General features: G+C 39.4%; 1 protein-coding gene across 5 annotated transcripts in view; it reads right to left on the bottom strand.

Moving 5' to 3' along the window:
- The window catches only part of LOC113438463 (TLE family member 4, transcriptional corepressor), a 158,891-nt gene that overhangs the window by 3,956 nt on the left and 138,397 nt on the right, over positions 1-16,538 (bottom strand). For all 5 annotated transcript variants that reach the window (XM_087926756.1, XM_026703836.2, XM_026703837.2 and 2 more), the window contains 10 exons: positions 14,805-14,858; positions 14,160-14,312; positions 11,787-11,919; positions 9,721-9,914; positions 7,756-7,832; positions 5,437-5,686; positions 4,216-4,463; positions 1,524-1,671; positions 766-916; positions 452-528 (listed from right to left, as the gene is read on the bottom strand). In XM_087926756.1, coding sequence (XP_087782882.1) covers positions 452-528; positions 766-916; positions 1,524-1,671; positions 4,216-4,463; positions 5,437-5,686; positions 7,756-7,832; positions 9,721-9,914; positions 11,787-11,919; positions 14,160-14,312; positions 14,805-14,858 — 1,485 coding nt within the window. The remainder of the gene's footprint in view (positions 1-451; positions 529-765; positions 917-1,523; positions 1,672-4,215; positions 4,464-5,436; positions 5,687-7,755; positions 7,833-9,720; positions 9,915-11,786; positions 11,920-14,159; positions 14,313-14,804; positions 14,859-16,538) is intronic.

Raw genomic sequence — 16,538 nt, 5'->3', positions numbered from 1 at the left:
AAAGCTTAAAAACAGCAAGGCTTTCAAATGTTATATCATGTTCTCAAAGGATGAATACTGCAACATTGCTGAGAGCAGATTTGGTCAACCAACGTGCTTTGTAAAATCTACCACTGACAGAGTTTATACAGTACGTGCAATTATTATCTGACATAAGCTAAAATCAAACTTAAAACTCATGATATCAGTCCATCCCTGGGATTTGCCCAGAGAATATTCATATGATCTTCCTCCAATTCTCCTTCCCGAACTGCTTTATGCTGGATTGTTAGGTCTACATTGGGAGGTGTCCAACCTTGGCAACTTTAAGTCCTGTGGACTTCAACTCTCAGAATTCTCTAGCTAGCATGGTTGGCTGGGGAATTCTGGGAGTTGAAGTCCACAGGTCTTAAAGTTGACATGGGTCTACATGGTTTGGGGCTGAAGGTTGAGGGACAGTAATGATTTTTACCTGAAATATACTGGCTCCATAAGGTGTTCTCCATGCATTCAGAAGATTATCCTTTCCAGTGCTTACAAACCACTTTCCTGAAAACACATTTTATATAATAATTAGAGGAAATGGATTAATTCTACATTAGCAAAGCTCCACTTCTAATCTCCCTGTCTCCATTTGTGTTTTCTTCTGATCAAAGCAATACCATTGCACCAAACATTCAGTCACACATGCAAAATTAAACAGTATTTCTCCTTTTCTGTATCTACTAGAAATATGTTTAGCAAATAGATGATAAAGGATGATTACTATAAAGGATGATTACTTACCACAATGGGCAAATTTAAGGGATAACACACAACTCTCGTGAAGATGGAGCTGATACTTGTCTGGTTTTGTGACATGCAACACTTCAACATTGCTGTTCTCCATCCCTACTGCCAACCATTCTCCAGTAGGGCAATAGCCCAGTGAAAAGATCTGAAATTATAAATGCACACAGATTATGACTTAGATATCTGGTGACACAATTGTTGTTCTTTGAAAGACAAAAACCAAAATAAAAGAAAAACTGTCGATGGGTTTCTTTCAAAAGATGGTATTATTGCAGTAGATCAAGATAATAAGTTCCTGTAACTAAAACCCAATTCATGCTGGGTGATATATATTAAATTCTATTACTCAGATGGACTGATGCAATATTCTCAAATAAATTATCTTGGAGTAAGTTCTACAGAAAGGATGAGGATTATCTAGAACAGTGATGTCCAACCTTAACAACATTAAGACTTTTGGACTTCAACTCCCAGAATTCCCCAGCCAGCATGACTGGCTTGAGAATTCTGGGAGCTGAAATCCATAATTCTTAAGGTTGCTAAAGTTGGACATCTCTTATCAAGTGGACTCATTCAGTCTGACAGCTTGTGAATAAGAATAACCTCTTGGAAATCAAGAAAGAACGGTTATCTACTCAAATCTACAATGTTAAAAATACTTCTTTTCACGGCCTAATCTATTTAAAAAATCCAGAAAGCAAAACTGAAGAGAACAGTGACTTCCATATGTCATGAGTTCTGTAGAAGAGTACCTGAGATGTGAAGTCATGCTGCTGCAGTTGCCTCCCTTCCCTCAGGTCCCAGGATCTCACAGTATTGTCCAAGCCTCCCGTCCAGAGCTTAGTGCCATCATTAGAAATGTCAATGCAGCTGGCTCCATCTGTGTGGCCCTGGAATTGCCTAAAGATGCCAAGTTGGGGGACAATCACTTTGGAAAACTTTCTTCTGCTAATATTATTGCAAAAGCTTCCATGCTGATTTTAAAGACCTCCCCCAAATAACAGAAAAAACAAAGCAATGATTTCTTAAAGGGGAGAAGGACATCAATAGAATTTTAAAATACTGAAAGCAGCTTTTTGAATTCCTGCACCTATTTGAAGTTGTAAGGCAGTGGTGGTATTCTACTGGTTTGGCCCAGTTCTGGAGTACCGATAATGCTGAAGATCAGCTGGCAGAGAACTGGTTTGCTCCGAGGCTATGCAGTTGGGCCCACCCACCCACTCCTGCTCCTAGGTCCTTTGTAACCCCTCAGCTGTTTGGCACGGCAGAGCGGATTGCTGTGCTAAACAGCTGAGAGGGGCAGTAGCTTAGTTTTTGCTGTTTTAACACGTGCACAAAGAACACGTTTGGCGCATGTGCACAATTGCAGCCACGCCCACCAAGCCACACCCACCAGTGGTGGGAACGTTTGAATCCCAACACAGTTGCAAGGACACTGAAAAGAGTGACTTACAACCAATCCTTGCACTTATGACTGTCCCCAAAGTCACATAATCAAATTTCAGGCGCTTGGAAACTTAGCATGTATTTCCAATGGTTGCCATATCCCAGGGTCATGTGATTCCGCATTTGTAAGCTTCCCAGCTGGCTTCCGATAAGCAAAGTTATGGGGGAAGTCAGATTTGCATCTCAAGCATATGATACACTTAACAATGGCAGTGATTTATTTAACAGCCATGGCAAAAATTGTTAAATTAGGCACGATTCAATAAGTGCCTAGCTTAGCAATGGAATTCTGTTCCCAAATGTGGTCATAAGTAAAGGACTATCTGTATAGATTAAGACTACAAAGGAAAGGACATTTTCAAAAGTATTAATGCACTTTGTGGTTTGATATTTTTAAAGGCTCTTAGAAAGGATATGTGTTTTATTACACAATAAGGTTAACCTGCTACATTAACACATTTTTTAAAAATATCTGGCATAGAGCAGCATAGAAATATCAGCAATAAACAAATTAATAAATAAAGGCTTATATTTGGAGAAGAGTTCTGTATCATAAAAGCCCTCACTTACAGTTTTTAAATGCTAACTGTGTCAGTAAAATAATGCCTCTTACTGAGACATTTTTTTTTCTGAAGAGATCTATGTTTTTCAAAGAATGTTCCAGTTATGATTTTGGGGCAATATAATCAAATAAAGATATTTAACAGCTCAGTATATACCCAGGACCATGTCTTCTATTTCTGCAAGACCTTTTTAAAAGATATTTAAAACCAGTTGTTTATTTAAAAACAAAACAAGATTTTTAAGCATTTTCAACCATTGATAAGACAGGTACATCCTTCCTGCATGAGACCAATTGTTACTTCTACCATTTGTTGCCATCCGTTTTACTCATCATGCCTAGGGCACAACTATCCTTACAGAGCCTCCGTGGAGGCTGCCTAACATTGCCTGGTATTCCAGGATCCTAAAACAGAATGGGCATCTTGCTACTCAAAGGCAACTACACAGAAAGGTTCAAAAGAAGAGGGAGATGGATAGAGTAAGCATTATTTTTCTCTGCTTTCCTTCCACACAGTTGATCCGATAGGCTCTTTGAGCAGGACTTCAAAGTGATTTTAATACAGAATATCCTCCATTTGGTTATGAGCCGATGACATCTCATGTTTTCACAGATAATTATTCTTTAGATTCTGCACAGGCTATTCGTTTTCATTTAGTTTTCCTTTCCACTAGAGATAACTGCAAACCAACATATCTCTGTGAATTCCCAGCCTGGGGCTACTCATACTCTTATCTCTATTTAATTAGGTTTATTACCTGCCCTGCCCTCAGATCTCAGGAGCAAATTAAATTCAGACATAACATTTCTTTTCACCCCCTTCTGCCCCCAGGACTCATAATGAGACAAAGAAGAAACAACAAAGGCAAAGATGAATTTTTTTAAAGCAAGAATAAAAACACAAATGACTGGTATACTAGTGACACTCTTTGGCAGGATTCCAAAATCATATCTACATGGTTATTACCATCTGGAAGCATCTATTTTCTATTGCCATCTAGTTTTTCTTTATCCAGTTACAGAGACACCATTTTATTTTAATCTCCTTACAGTATCTACATTTAATTGACATTCTAGAGGATGCCCTGAGGCACCTCGGAAAATCAACAGAGTCCTGCACGAATCAGAAATCTAGCTCTTCACCGCCAGCTGAGAGACAGGCAGGCAGGCAGAAGACAGACACTCAAGCTCAGTTTAAGGTTGAAAGAGCAGCTAATAGTTTCTATTGGGAAAACAGCACTTTGCTGATGTATTTCTTCCCATAATGGAATGAAAAGGTTGCAGGCACACAACATGCCCTGTCACTCTTCCCTGTCTAAAAGATGGAACATCAAAGGTGGGAGAAAGATGTTGAAAGGTAAGGCACATTAAGCAACTGCATAACATGGCAACAGCTCCTTTTACCAATGTTTTTCAATCTGGTTTGATTGACCTACCTGACCAGGGTCTGATTGTGCAGGTCCCATACTGCAATGTTCCCATCGCTACAACAGGAGAAGCACACCTTGGAATCGGGGCTGATTGCTAGTGCATAGCAGGCGGGAGCCGAGGATGTCAACTCTGCTTTTATACGTGGAGTAGGCGCTGCCAGGTCCCAAATGGATAACGTGCTGGCCTCCCCACCAACAATCAGGGTGCGGCCATCGGGGAGCAATCTGCAGGAGCGGATGTAGTTATCTCTGTTCTGTAGACATAGAAAGCACCACCAAGAGATTACTCGGAAGAAAGAAAAGCATAATAAAATGAAGCAGAAATCAATAAAATTACTGTAATTCCCTCTTGGTTTTAATTAGCTTGTGAACAATTTGAATGCAGGGCTAAAAAAATGAATAAATGAAACAATGCTTTGTTTTTCTTTAAGAAACAACCATCATTCTCAGCAAAGAAGATCAGGGTGTGGCCATCGTATTTTATCTTTGTAAAATATGTCCCCACGACTAATAAGTTCAAAAATCTGAATGCCCCAGCAAGGGTGATCTGGTAAATACAGATGGATCTCTTTCACAGAGGTTTCATTCAGCACACATCTACCTGTGTTTCCCTGAAAATAAGACCCTGTCTTATATTTGTTTTTGCCACCAAAAAAGGCACCAGGTCTTTTTTGGGAGGGAGGGGAAAGTTGTCCACTGACTCAGCTCACTTACGCGTGTCACCTCGCGTCGCCTCTGGCCTCTTTTTCACGATCAGAGCCCTTTAGCAACTTCTTCGTCCAGCAAGACCAGCAAGGCTTTCCTGAAGGCCTCTGAAGCTGATAACAGAGTTTCGGATTGATCCGGAGCTCTGTTATCATTTACAGAGGCCTTCAAGAAAGGCTTGCCAGCTGTAGCAAAAGAAATGGGCTGAGGTGTGCGAGGCCTGGCTGCCACTGTCTGAAGGTAACTAGAAGGGCAGCTCCAACTCTCCCATCCCAACTAGCTTAATTTTTACATGTGCACCCTGGAGTGGGCAGGGTCTTAATTAGGGCTTATTCTGGGAGTAGGACTTATATTGGGCACACATACAAAAATCAAGTCAGGATTTACTTTCTGAGCTTAATAATTCTTGCCCATTTATATCTACACATTACATATCACAGCCACTGAATTATTTACACATGCCACAGTTATCCTTCTAAGGATATCATTCCCCATTAAAGATTTCTTGTTATTTTTACTCACCAAACAATCTAGCTGAGAGACAGGACTTTTGTTTCCTGGATGACTGATATCCCAGACTTTGACACACCCTTTTCCACCAGTGTACACGTGCCTTGTTGGGTTGCTAATAGTAACTGCACATACCACTTCCCCGTGGTTTAGGGTGTTAATCTGCCGAGCATGACGTGGAATTCCTGGCCCAATGAGGGCATCAGGAGGGAAAGGTACGGGTTGCATCTGACCATCAGCACTTACATGAAATGAGTATGCTCTAGGTTAAGCAGAGAGAAATCCTGTTTTAATTACTCATCTACTGACCAATGAAAACTTTCTAAAGAGGGTTAACGCTAATACACAGTTTGTAAAATACATAATGTTATGCTGTTATATTTTAGGCTGTTGCTGAATGGAAAAGATATTTTTATTTTGACTGGAACAAAAGGCAGGTTGGGGCATTCTGAACTGTCAGAAGAATAGTATTTTTTTTTTATCAGAAGTACGACATTGTCTGACTGGCAGTTATGTCACCTGGAAATAATTTATCAACAAGTTTCTACAAATGTTCTTCAGGGAGAGAGCATTCCAGTGTTTAAAATTCCTGTGCTTAAGGTATCATGTCTTGAAGTTCTCAAATAAAATTTTATTAAAGTTGATCTAGAGCCATGATGGTAAACCTGTGGCACGTAAAGCCATTTGTGCGGGCACGCGAGCCCCAGACAAACTTACCTGCACTGCATATGAGCGCACCTCCCAGCTGATTTTTGGCCCATTTGAGGCCTTTTTCAGCCTCCCAGAGGTTCAAAGGAAGCCTTTCTGGAAATACTGGAAATGACGAAATGGGCCGATTTTTCAGCCTCCAAAGGCTGCAGAGGCTTCCCATGAGCCTCTGGGAGGCTGAAAAAGGCCTCAAATGGGTTGAAAATCAGCTGGGAGGTGCACATATGGGCAGTGCAGGTAAAGGGGCGGCAGGAGGGATCATGCATGCATGCACAGGGAACATGGGGGGCGCATTGCCTTCTGGGTGCTGGCACAGGAGCCCAAAAAAGTTAGTCACCACTGATCTAGAGCATATTGCAAGGAAATGTATAGTTAATAGATACTGTATAATGTCTACATGGAAATCTAATTTAGGATAGCGAAGACAGTTCACAAATTTCTTCCTTGAAACAAAAACCTGTTTCCTTTTTTACAGTTAAAAAAAAAGTAAACTTGATTAAAATATGTCAAAGAAATGGTACTTAATGCTATGTAGAAATTATGGGTTAAACCTTCTATCAATTCCAACCATTGCTCATATTGGATGGAGATAATATCAACTGCCGTCCAAAACAGCTGGAGGGTTTTATATTGCCTGTTCTTTATTTTCAGATAAATAAATACTATCATATAGTCTGCTTAGTGGTTGAAAACGTAATCACATTACAGAAAAATATCTGAAAGGACTTAAGCTACAAAGGCAAGAATATGAGGAGATTAAACTATTCACCCATGGCTGCCAAACTTCTACTTATAAAGGATCTAAGTTGTAAGTTACCAACTGAACATGGTAATTCTAATATTTCATGAATGGTATCATTCAGGATAGGTCAACTAAATATATTTTCTATATATAGATCTTTTCTATATACAATCAACCCACACCCATTATATAACTGGGCAAGTCATTCTCCTTAGTCTTATGGGATTTTATTTAAGTTGCTGCTTGTTTTCACAGGAAGAGCTCAAATAATTATCCTGGATTTGTTGTGTACTTTTCTCTTGCTGAGAAGTAAAGTAGGGGAAAACGCTGTACCTTATTTCTATAATTGTTTCTCTTAATGCCAAGCTAGTTACAGTAGGTCAGCAGCATTTTTAGTCAATTTCTTCAAAGATCCATTTGTGCATTATGATATCATAATTCTTTTTCGGTATTTTCAATCAAACAGAACACTCCAGTGTTCTTTTGTGCAACGTCGTTGTTTATAGAATCCAGTGAGTCGGCATTTAATCGCAGGGCTTCTTTTTTGTGCACAAAGGAATTATTTTTAAAACAGAGGGGCAGAACCCTAAAGACATGCACACCACAGAGTCTTTTGTAATTTGTCTTTCTGGTGCCAAGCAGACTTACCTTAGTCCAGCATGCCCCATTGCAGAAACATAACCCCTTCCCTATGCCCTTCTTTTATCCACGGCATCTGATACCCTTGGCATATAGTCTTCTACAGGAAAAACTGCCAAATAGGCTTTTAAGATTAAAAGGAGGATTAACCACCCTCTGCCACACATGGAATTCAGTATCGAGAGGAAGCAAAGGGAACAAAAGCTTAATAATATGATTGACTTAGTGTGTTTAACACTCACGGTTTTCCTCCTGGGATGCCTGTCAGATTCGGAGGAATGCCTGGGACTCGCATATGATGATGTGGATCAAAACCAACCTGGAGTTTTCCCACAAACAGAACAAAGGAAGTTTTAAGCATTAATGGGAAATGCTGGAACGCTGCTTTTCAGTTTTACATCAAACGTTACTATGGAGAGCCTTCTATAGAGATTAAAAACCATACTGGACTATGCCAAGGTCCACAATTCAACATCCTGTTTCTAAAACCAGCCACTCATTTGCTTCAAAGAGACTTTCTACCTCATCAAATAATATTCAGAGACATAATGCCTCTGAAGATAGTGGCAAGGAAATCCTTTAAAGCAGTGGCCCCCAACCTTTTTCGAACCAGGGACCGGTTTCATGATTATTTATTCTTCCACGGACCAGTACCTGAGTAACGTGAGACTCCACCGCCATCGGGACAGCTCTTTGTTAGAAGCCGCCCCCCCTTTGACGAAACTTAAGGCGCGAGCACCCAAACGCCGCTTTCCAACTGAAAAACTGGAAGCACTTTCCAACCAAAAACCCGGAAGCAACCGAAAACCCAGAAGCGCTGTCGAAACAAGATGGCGGCGCCCAAGCTTTGCAGCCTGGTAAAAAATGATCCACGGACCAGTACCGGTCCGGGGACCCCTGCTTTAAAGCATCCAATTATCAGGAAAAAGGTAAACAGAAGTAGAAAACAGCCCTGGGAAGTTTAACTGAAATTCAAAATTCTATCAGTTCGATAGACGCCTGGGAAAATAAAAATGGAACAGTATTTATCTGGCGCCTGGAAAACTTAATGCACCAAGTGAGTCTCTGATGGGAAATGTCGCAAGTGGGAAGAAGGTCCTGTGTCAGCTGGGAAGGTTGCAAATGGAGATCTCATGACTGTGGGAGGTTGCAACCCTTGTAAAGACATGCCAATTGCCAAGCATACGAATTTTGATCATATGACCATGGAGATGTTGCAGTGGTCATAAGTGTGAGGTCCCATCATAGGTGACTATTTTCAGTGCCGTTGTAACTTTGAACAGTTGCTAAATGAATGGTTGTAAATTGAGAACGGCCTGTATTCAAAACTTCCATAAGCTGGACAAAGAATGCAATGCCCATCTCCCCCCCCCCACTCATTTTAATCAATCCCTAAATGAGCACAAAAACTGACGAAGTGGAAACTCATGAAATCACAACGTATTGCTGGCAGAGAAAGCTAGACAAATACTTCTCAACTGCAGTCATTGAAATTAAGTCATTATAATGACTAGAGTGCTGCACTGTCTCTAACATAAAAAATACAAACGGCAACCATTATCTTAAATAATGCCAAATAAACAAGGGTGGGCTGCTGTGGGTTCACAGGGGTCCAGGAGAGCCCCAAGCTAAGATTCTGTGCAGTTCGGAGAACCCTCAGAACCCACCCCTCCCCTCCCAGGAGCCCCATGTGGCCCATTTTGGATGCAGGTAAGTGCAGGGCGGGCCTCCCAGAAGTTCGGGAAATGGGTCCATTTTAGGGTTTCAGAGAGAGCCTGCAGAGCCTGGGGAGGGCAAAAAGCCGCCCCGCCCCCGCCATGGTGTAGACCAGGGGTCTCCAACCTTGGCAACTTTAAGACTTGTGGACTTCAACTCCCAGAATTCCTCAGCCAGCTGGCTGAGGAATTCTGGGAGTTGAAGTCCACAAGTCTTAAAGTTGCCAAGGTTGGAGACCCCTGGTGTAGACCAACTAGGTCATGCCCACCATGGCCACGCCCACTAAGCAACCGGACAGAGAACCCTTTGCTAAAGTTTTTGAAGCCCAGTCCTGCAACTAAGTCCCACTCTCCAAGGAAAGCTTCAAATTTTCTCAAGCAAATGATTACCACAGAAGTCTGATTCATATCTTATAAGCCACCATCTTATTGAAAGCCAGCTCCTCTCAGCATAATCACCGTTTACTATCATATAATATGCAAGGAACGTACCACTGGAGATCTTCCATAGGCGGCGGCTGCAGCAGCAGCTGCGGCTGCTGCGCTCATCTGAGGAGAGATATTATGCAAACCCGCGTATGCGGCTCCAGGACTGGTCAGTTCACCATTCATTCCAGCATGGGGTACTATTCCAAATGGGGCAGGATAAGGGCATGGGACTGCCATGGGGGTTCTTAATCCTGAAGCTACAGAAGGTAAGAAATGGGAGAAAAGGAAAGGATATTTACAAATCATATCATAAGAAAATGCTGGACTGAGAAAAGGGAAATTCAGGCCGGTAAGAGAAGAAAAACAAGCTGTACACATTACAAGGATTCTGTATTGGATTATCTCAGTTTTTAGAGGGCTATAATAGAGTGTCCTAATTCCTTTGCAAATTTACTCAAAGAGATTCTTCCTAAGTTCTGCATGACTGAAGAGATCCCAAATAAAATGGAAGGGACTGGACCTAGGATCATGGTACTGGAAGAAGCTATTTAAAGTTCAGTGGAAGAATACAAATTAAGAAATCCTTGCCTTGTGGCTATCTAGTCTTCTACCTATGCAGAAGAATGAAGTTCACACCCCTTAGTCAACTGTTTCCCCTATTGAATTGCTTTTTCTGTTAAAAAGTATTACCTCAATTGATATCTGTCTTCTTGTAACTAAAAACTATTAATTTCATCATCAATCAGACTTGGTGCTATTTAATGTACATTCTTTTAGGAATCAAAAGAATGCTAACATATTCCTGCTTGGTCTTTTCAAAACTGAAAATACTCATTTGCTCCCTTTCTCATTAAGTGACTTAATTTCCAGGCTTTTGATCATTTTTCTTACTCTTCTTTAAACTTTGTTTGAATCCTTTTTTAAGCTGAGGTGTCCCAAATCCCTATCAATCCAATGACTACTGCGGAGTGGGACACATTTTCTTGGCACAGAAAAAAGAGATGGTTTTTTCATTATCTGTTAGTATTTTAACATTGAGTAGTTGGTACACTGAATCTTTTCTCTTCTTTTTATTTTCAAAATAAATTGACTCCCCCCGCCCCCCCAATTTTTAAACACGTCTTTTGTAGTTCTTAACAACCTACACTAATCTCAACACACATTCTCAGTAGTCCTTCTGACACCTTTGAGCTCTGGGGTGCCTAGTATTTTCTTGGGGTATAGTTTGTTTTGTTTTATTTTCAGATAGCGCACCCTAAAATAATGCAGCTAGACTGACTCCGATTGTTTCGCTTAGATTTTTTTTAAATTTAACATATAGATTCTTTTTAAGGACTTTCATCCATCCTATTGGCTTTCTTCCCTGAAATCATACATATAGCTCACAATACTGGAGATTATCCTTCCAGATAGCAAGCAGAAAGTTCTGCTTCATGGTGTTAAAAATGCCATATTCATAAACAAAATAATTTTTTCCTGTTGACTCAAAGGTGTTTTTTTTTTTCCAAAAGGCAATTAGACTATTTTTTTTAATTTGAGGAAGAAGACATTTGGCTTCTTATCCAAGAAGTTTCATCAGTTTTGTAAGAAGCAAAATGTCTTCTTTGTCAAATAAAAAACAGCCCAGTTTCCTTTTGAAAAAAAAAAAAAGCAACTTTGAGACAACAATGACCTGGATGACTGAGAATATCCACAGACATTTCTTATGTTGAGTGTAGATAGCAAATTGTTTTTTAGGCAGAGTTATTCAGGCCTATTCTTTCTCCCATAATGTAGAGTAGAGACTAATCCTGTTTTTGAACAAGTTTGTAAGAAATATCCTGTCTAGGTGTATTTCGCTCTTTTCCAATCAGATTCCCTCTAGATGTGTTGCATTGCTGCTCATATAATCTCCAATCATAATGGTAGTTAGCTGTACTGATTACAGAAATTGTAGATCAGCCCATTTGGACAATGTCAGTCCAGAAAAACCAGGTGAGACTTGCCCAAAATGAGGTAGCAAATCTAAGGAAGGTATAAGATCTGACTCTAGATCTACATTCAATACTCTACAGCTGTGTGCATGTAACAAGCAGCATATATTTGACAGACAAATCTACCCTTTCCCCTCTCCAATTACATGTACTAACCTAATGGATCAACTCCTGGTGGCTTTCCAGGGACAGGCCTTAATCCAGGTGTAGAATTACTTCCGGGGGTTGGAGCATCAGTACGTGGAGTTGGTGTATTTGATTTAGATACAGGGGTGGTGGATTTCTCATTCTGATATGGAGAGAAGCAGATTTTATGCAAAAAATCATTGGTGCACTTCTTAGTAGACATTGAAACAAGGAACACATGTATGGTGGGGTATTACTTTAGGTACTGTAATGAATATCAAACCATTGCATTATTTGAATCAAAGAATTTTGATATTTTATACATTTCCTTGCCATTCCCCATCCTCTAATAAACAACAGAACAAACAGAACAAGATGCAGAATATTAAATTATCCAATAGCAGTCCAACTTGCAATTGCTTGTGCTAACAATAGACTTCAAGCAAATTGCACGATAGAAGCTGAGATAGTATTGAGAAATAGCAGTGGTTGTTTGAATCTAAATCTGCAAAATATTAATGGCACACTATGCTCATGAGAATTCACCCTTATTTACCATAACATGTAATAGGAAACTAATAATATTCAGGCATTCGCTTTTTCTAAATACTCAGAATGTGAAAAATCCCTTTACCTAATTTATAAACTAGAATATGCTATTATAACCATATAACATAACCAAAGAAGCAATACCTTTAAAAATCCTGCATTAGATTACCTCAATTATTTAGATTGTCATAATTCCTTTGCATATTTGCTTTGCAGATTATGCATATTTACCTAGAGCCTATCTATGTACAACTGAATAAAATGAGACATAGAATCACAGAATTGGAGGAGGCCCTTTTAAGCTCCATGTAGCAGTTAAATGAAAGCATCTTTGCTGGATGGGATATCCAAACTCTGCTTGAAATTGTGTAGCAGGAAGAAGTATAACCATTTTCCTAATTAAATACTATGTTTATAATCAACTCTTTATAGTATGAGAATTTTTTCGTTATATTAAATTGGAATCCATTTTCTGTTTTGAATTTGTAAGAAAAAATGGTGTAATCTTAGAAAAAAATTAAGGATTTTAATGAGTTGCCTATCCTATTTATTTCCTGAGATTTTAACAGTGTTGCTTATCTCCTGGTTGAGACCACCAGCCTAATATTGACTCCTCTTTTAGGGGGTGCCAGGGGGATTACTGGTAACTGCCTGAATAAGTCCCTGCAGTTTTCTTGGCAAGATTTTTTTTTGGAAGTAGTTTACCATTATTTCCTTCCTAGGGCTGAGAAAGAATGCATGGCCCACAGTCACCCAAACTGGCTTTGTGCCTAGCGCAGGATTAGATCTTACATTTTTCCTATTTCTAACCTGGTATCTTAACCTCTATACCAAACCAGCTCTCTTCTATTATTAACCAATTATTCAAGGCAAATTTGAAAATGCTGGAATACCAGAATTCATGTAACAAACATTATTTGAAGTACATGCCAGAAGATGACAACAGCAAGACATTTCCGCATAATTACAGAAAAACAGGGAGGTATCCATGTGTTATTAAGTGTTAAATGTGACTTGGAGATGTTTCCTTAATAATTTAGCATGTCACAATTAAAAAAAAAGTCAACTGCTTCCTGAAATTTGTCTTTGACCCTCCTTAGAGTGTGTGATAATTTTGTGACATCAAAATTGCATGTGGCCTTCCAAAGACTTTTAAAAACTGCCACCAAAAGACTTTCAAAACTGCCATTAAATTGCACACCTCAGTCTTAAATATTCATGTGAAAATCCCAGGTGAAGAGGCTAGTTGTGAAGAAATTGTGGCAGATCAAGATCCTAGAAAAAACGACTAGTCTCTCTCATGCAAGTTCATATACGCACACAGAATATCAATTGAAGGAAGTCAGTAGTGTTCTGGGTTTGCAATTCAGCCTTTCTCTGAATTGTGACTTGAGCAAGAAAAGAAAGGCTATTGTAAATGACATATTATTTCTTAGGCAGAATATGACTGTAGCTGAATATAGCCAAGTAACACAAATGAAGCCAAGAACCAAATCACAACCAAGCAGGAAGCTTAAAATTACTGTAAATTGTCATACCAAAATAAAATAAAATAAGGTTCAAAGAACCCCTGTGTCCTCTTATTTATTCACAGAATAGCAAGCTTCCTGACAGGAAAAAAGTACAATAAAAGATAGATACATTATTTTCAGACCTGGCAAGCTGAATAAATACTTTCTATCACTCCAAAAGATCCTGAGGTGCAAAATATATATTTTTGGTAGAAATATATTGAACTTAGTGTTATATTATGATGTACTACTGCGACACATCTCATTATCTTCTACCTTAAGTTAGATACCCAACGGTGCACACACAGTTATGAAGATGAATGTCGATTGTACAGTCACTTACAAGGCTAAGTTCTTTGGATTTGGAAGAAGGAGTGCTGCTTGAAGATGCTATTGAGGCTGGGCTAATTGGCGCATCTTTCTTGAGTAGGCGAGCCTTGTCCAAGCCGTTCTCCCTTGGAGAATGTGCTGGGCTTCCTCGTGGAGATGATGGATCCTAAAAAAGAAGTATGATTATTATCAAGGTCTCCTGTTTGTTCCAGTGAATAACATATGGCTCCCTTGTGACTCCATCCCATAGTGAAGTTCATGAATGGTATACTATATTCCCCTGCCTGCATAAATCATTATTCACAAAGAAATCATACTTCCATCTCAAGATATGGATGATACCTTTTTACTACAGCAAAGCAAAACTATTTTTATGTTTTATTTATTATACTGATTCACCACCCATCTCAGCACGAGGCAAGTCTGGCTGGCTTACAAAGTTAAAAGCAGTAGACCATACAAATATATATAGCAATAAAAGTTTAAGTAATGGTAAAAAGATGGGAAGGGATGGAACAAGGTGTTTGGGTGAAGTAGGATCTGCTATTAGTCTATCAGCCAACTGCAGCGTAGGACTCCCCCATTTTCTAAGCATACTCAATGTTACCTGAGGAATACATGCAATAAATTATGTCTCCCAAAGCAAAATTGTACATACCTCATTGGATACATCAACCACCAAGTTATCATCACTTTTTTCACCATCACTATCCTGCATTGAAGAAGAAAACAGTTAAGCACCCAAAAACACTTGCTTCTCAAAGCTATACTTTTCATTTAAATATGAAGAGCTCTAGAAATGCAATGTAAAATGGGTAACAACATCAGTTAGGACTTTTTAAAACTCATGTATGTATTAAATACAGCTGCCCTCGGACTGTAAATACAATAAGCCACAGTTATATTTTTAAATACACGGTTAGTAGATCATTGCTTCTGGAGTAATACAGACTAGAGCAGCAGTCACCGACCGGTGGGCCTCGGCCCACTGGTGGGCCATGAGATAATTTTGATGGGCCGCAGAGAAATCTCACCCCCAGAGCACCACCACCCCAAAGCAATTAATCCAGGCTGCACAGAAACACAAGGCTGCTCAGCCCACATGGCCCGCAGGGAACCCTCCCCGCCCACTCGCTCCTTACCTGGCAAACTTGTCTGTTAAGTTGCTATTTTTCCTTTTTCCAACCATCATCTGTTCTGCTGTGCTGGGAGATTTAGATTAGCTAGGAAGCAGGAAATGATTGGATTTCCTGCTTTCTAGCTAAGCACAGCCGAACCTCCCTTAGGATTGAAGGTTTGCTTGCAAGCAAATTCAGTGCAGACTCAGGGCAACCAAATTTGAGAGACTGAGCTAGGCGATGACAGATAGATTGATCACTGAATGATTCTGTGAGCAACTCAATCTGCCTGCCTGCTTTGCCTGATTTTTGGTAAAAGTTGCTCTTTTACCCCAAAATTTCAATATTTACATGCATGGTGTGTTGTGAGTTAATTTTATGAGTTTGCTTGCAAGCAAATTTTATGTGACAGACTGAGCTAGCTGATGGCAAATAGATAGATTTCTGAATGAATCTGTGATTCTGTGAGCAACTCAATCTGCCTGCCTGCTTTGCCTGATTTTGGGTAAAAGTTGCTCTTTTTTATAAAAAAATCAATATTTATATAAATATTTATAATATTTACATACAAGCCATGCCCAGCCAGTCACATGACCACCAAGCCACACCCACAAATTAGGCCATGCCCACAGAACCGGTTAGTGGTTCCTGGGATCTAAAATTATGAGTTTGGTGGTCCCTGAGGTCCAAAAGGTTGGCGACCCCTGGACTAGAGGATGAATCAAAATTTGGCTAAGCTTATAAAAAAGGAGCTTGGGAAAACCAATCTCATCAGATTTCTCATCAGGAATTTTAAGCTGGCAATGAATATCCTTCCCTTTAATAATTTAGCATGTTATGTTTTTGGAAGTTTGCAAATGGATGTTGCAAATGCATCTAAACAAATAGCTGAGTAAAGAACAGGAATCAGCCAGTGCTTATATTATAACAAAAGATTTACTTTTTATGGCAGACATTAAGGTGTTGGTATTGGCTAAACACTTCAAAAACTGATTATCTGACAAATCACCTCTCCCACTGCAACCTTCTCTGAATGTTAAAAGACTCTTTTGGAAAAAAAGCTTGTCTATCTGGTGTGTGGGAGAAGACTTCCTACTGCATCACTCCTAGGTTATAGAACAATTTTCGTGAAAAATGCATTTGGCATTTTAAAAAAAACTGATAAAAATTAACCTCAACATTTATAAAATCAGTAAATACACATTTCTTTTAGCCTATTAATTATTGGTTACTTTTAGTATCATTTTTTAAAATTAACTTCTCCCTTAAACAGT

This window comes from Pseudonaja textilis, chromosome 2 (assembly GCF_049901715.1).
Source record: "Pseudonaja textilis isolate UNSWEBS1 chromosome 2, rPseTex1.2, whole genome shotgun sequence".
Taxonomy (NCBI): Eukaryota; Metazoa; Chordata; class Lepidosauria; order Squamata; family Elapidae; genus Pseudonaja; species Pseudonaja textilis.
This window is presented reverse-complemented; position numbering and strand designations above follow the sequence as displayed.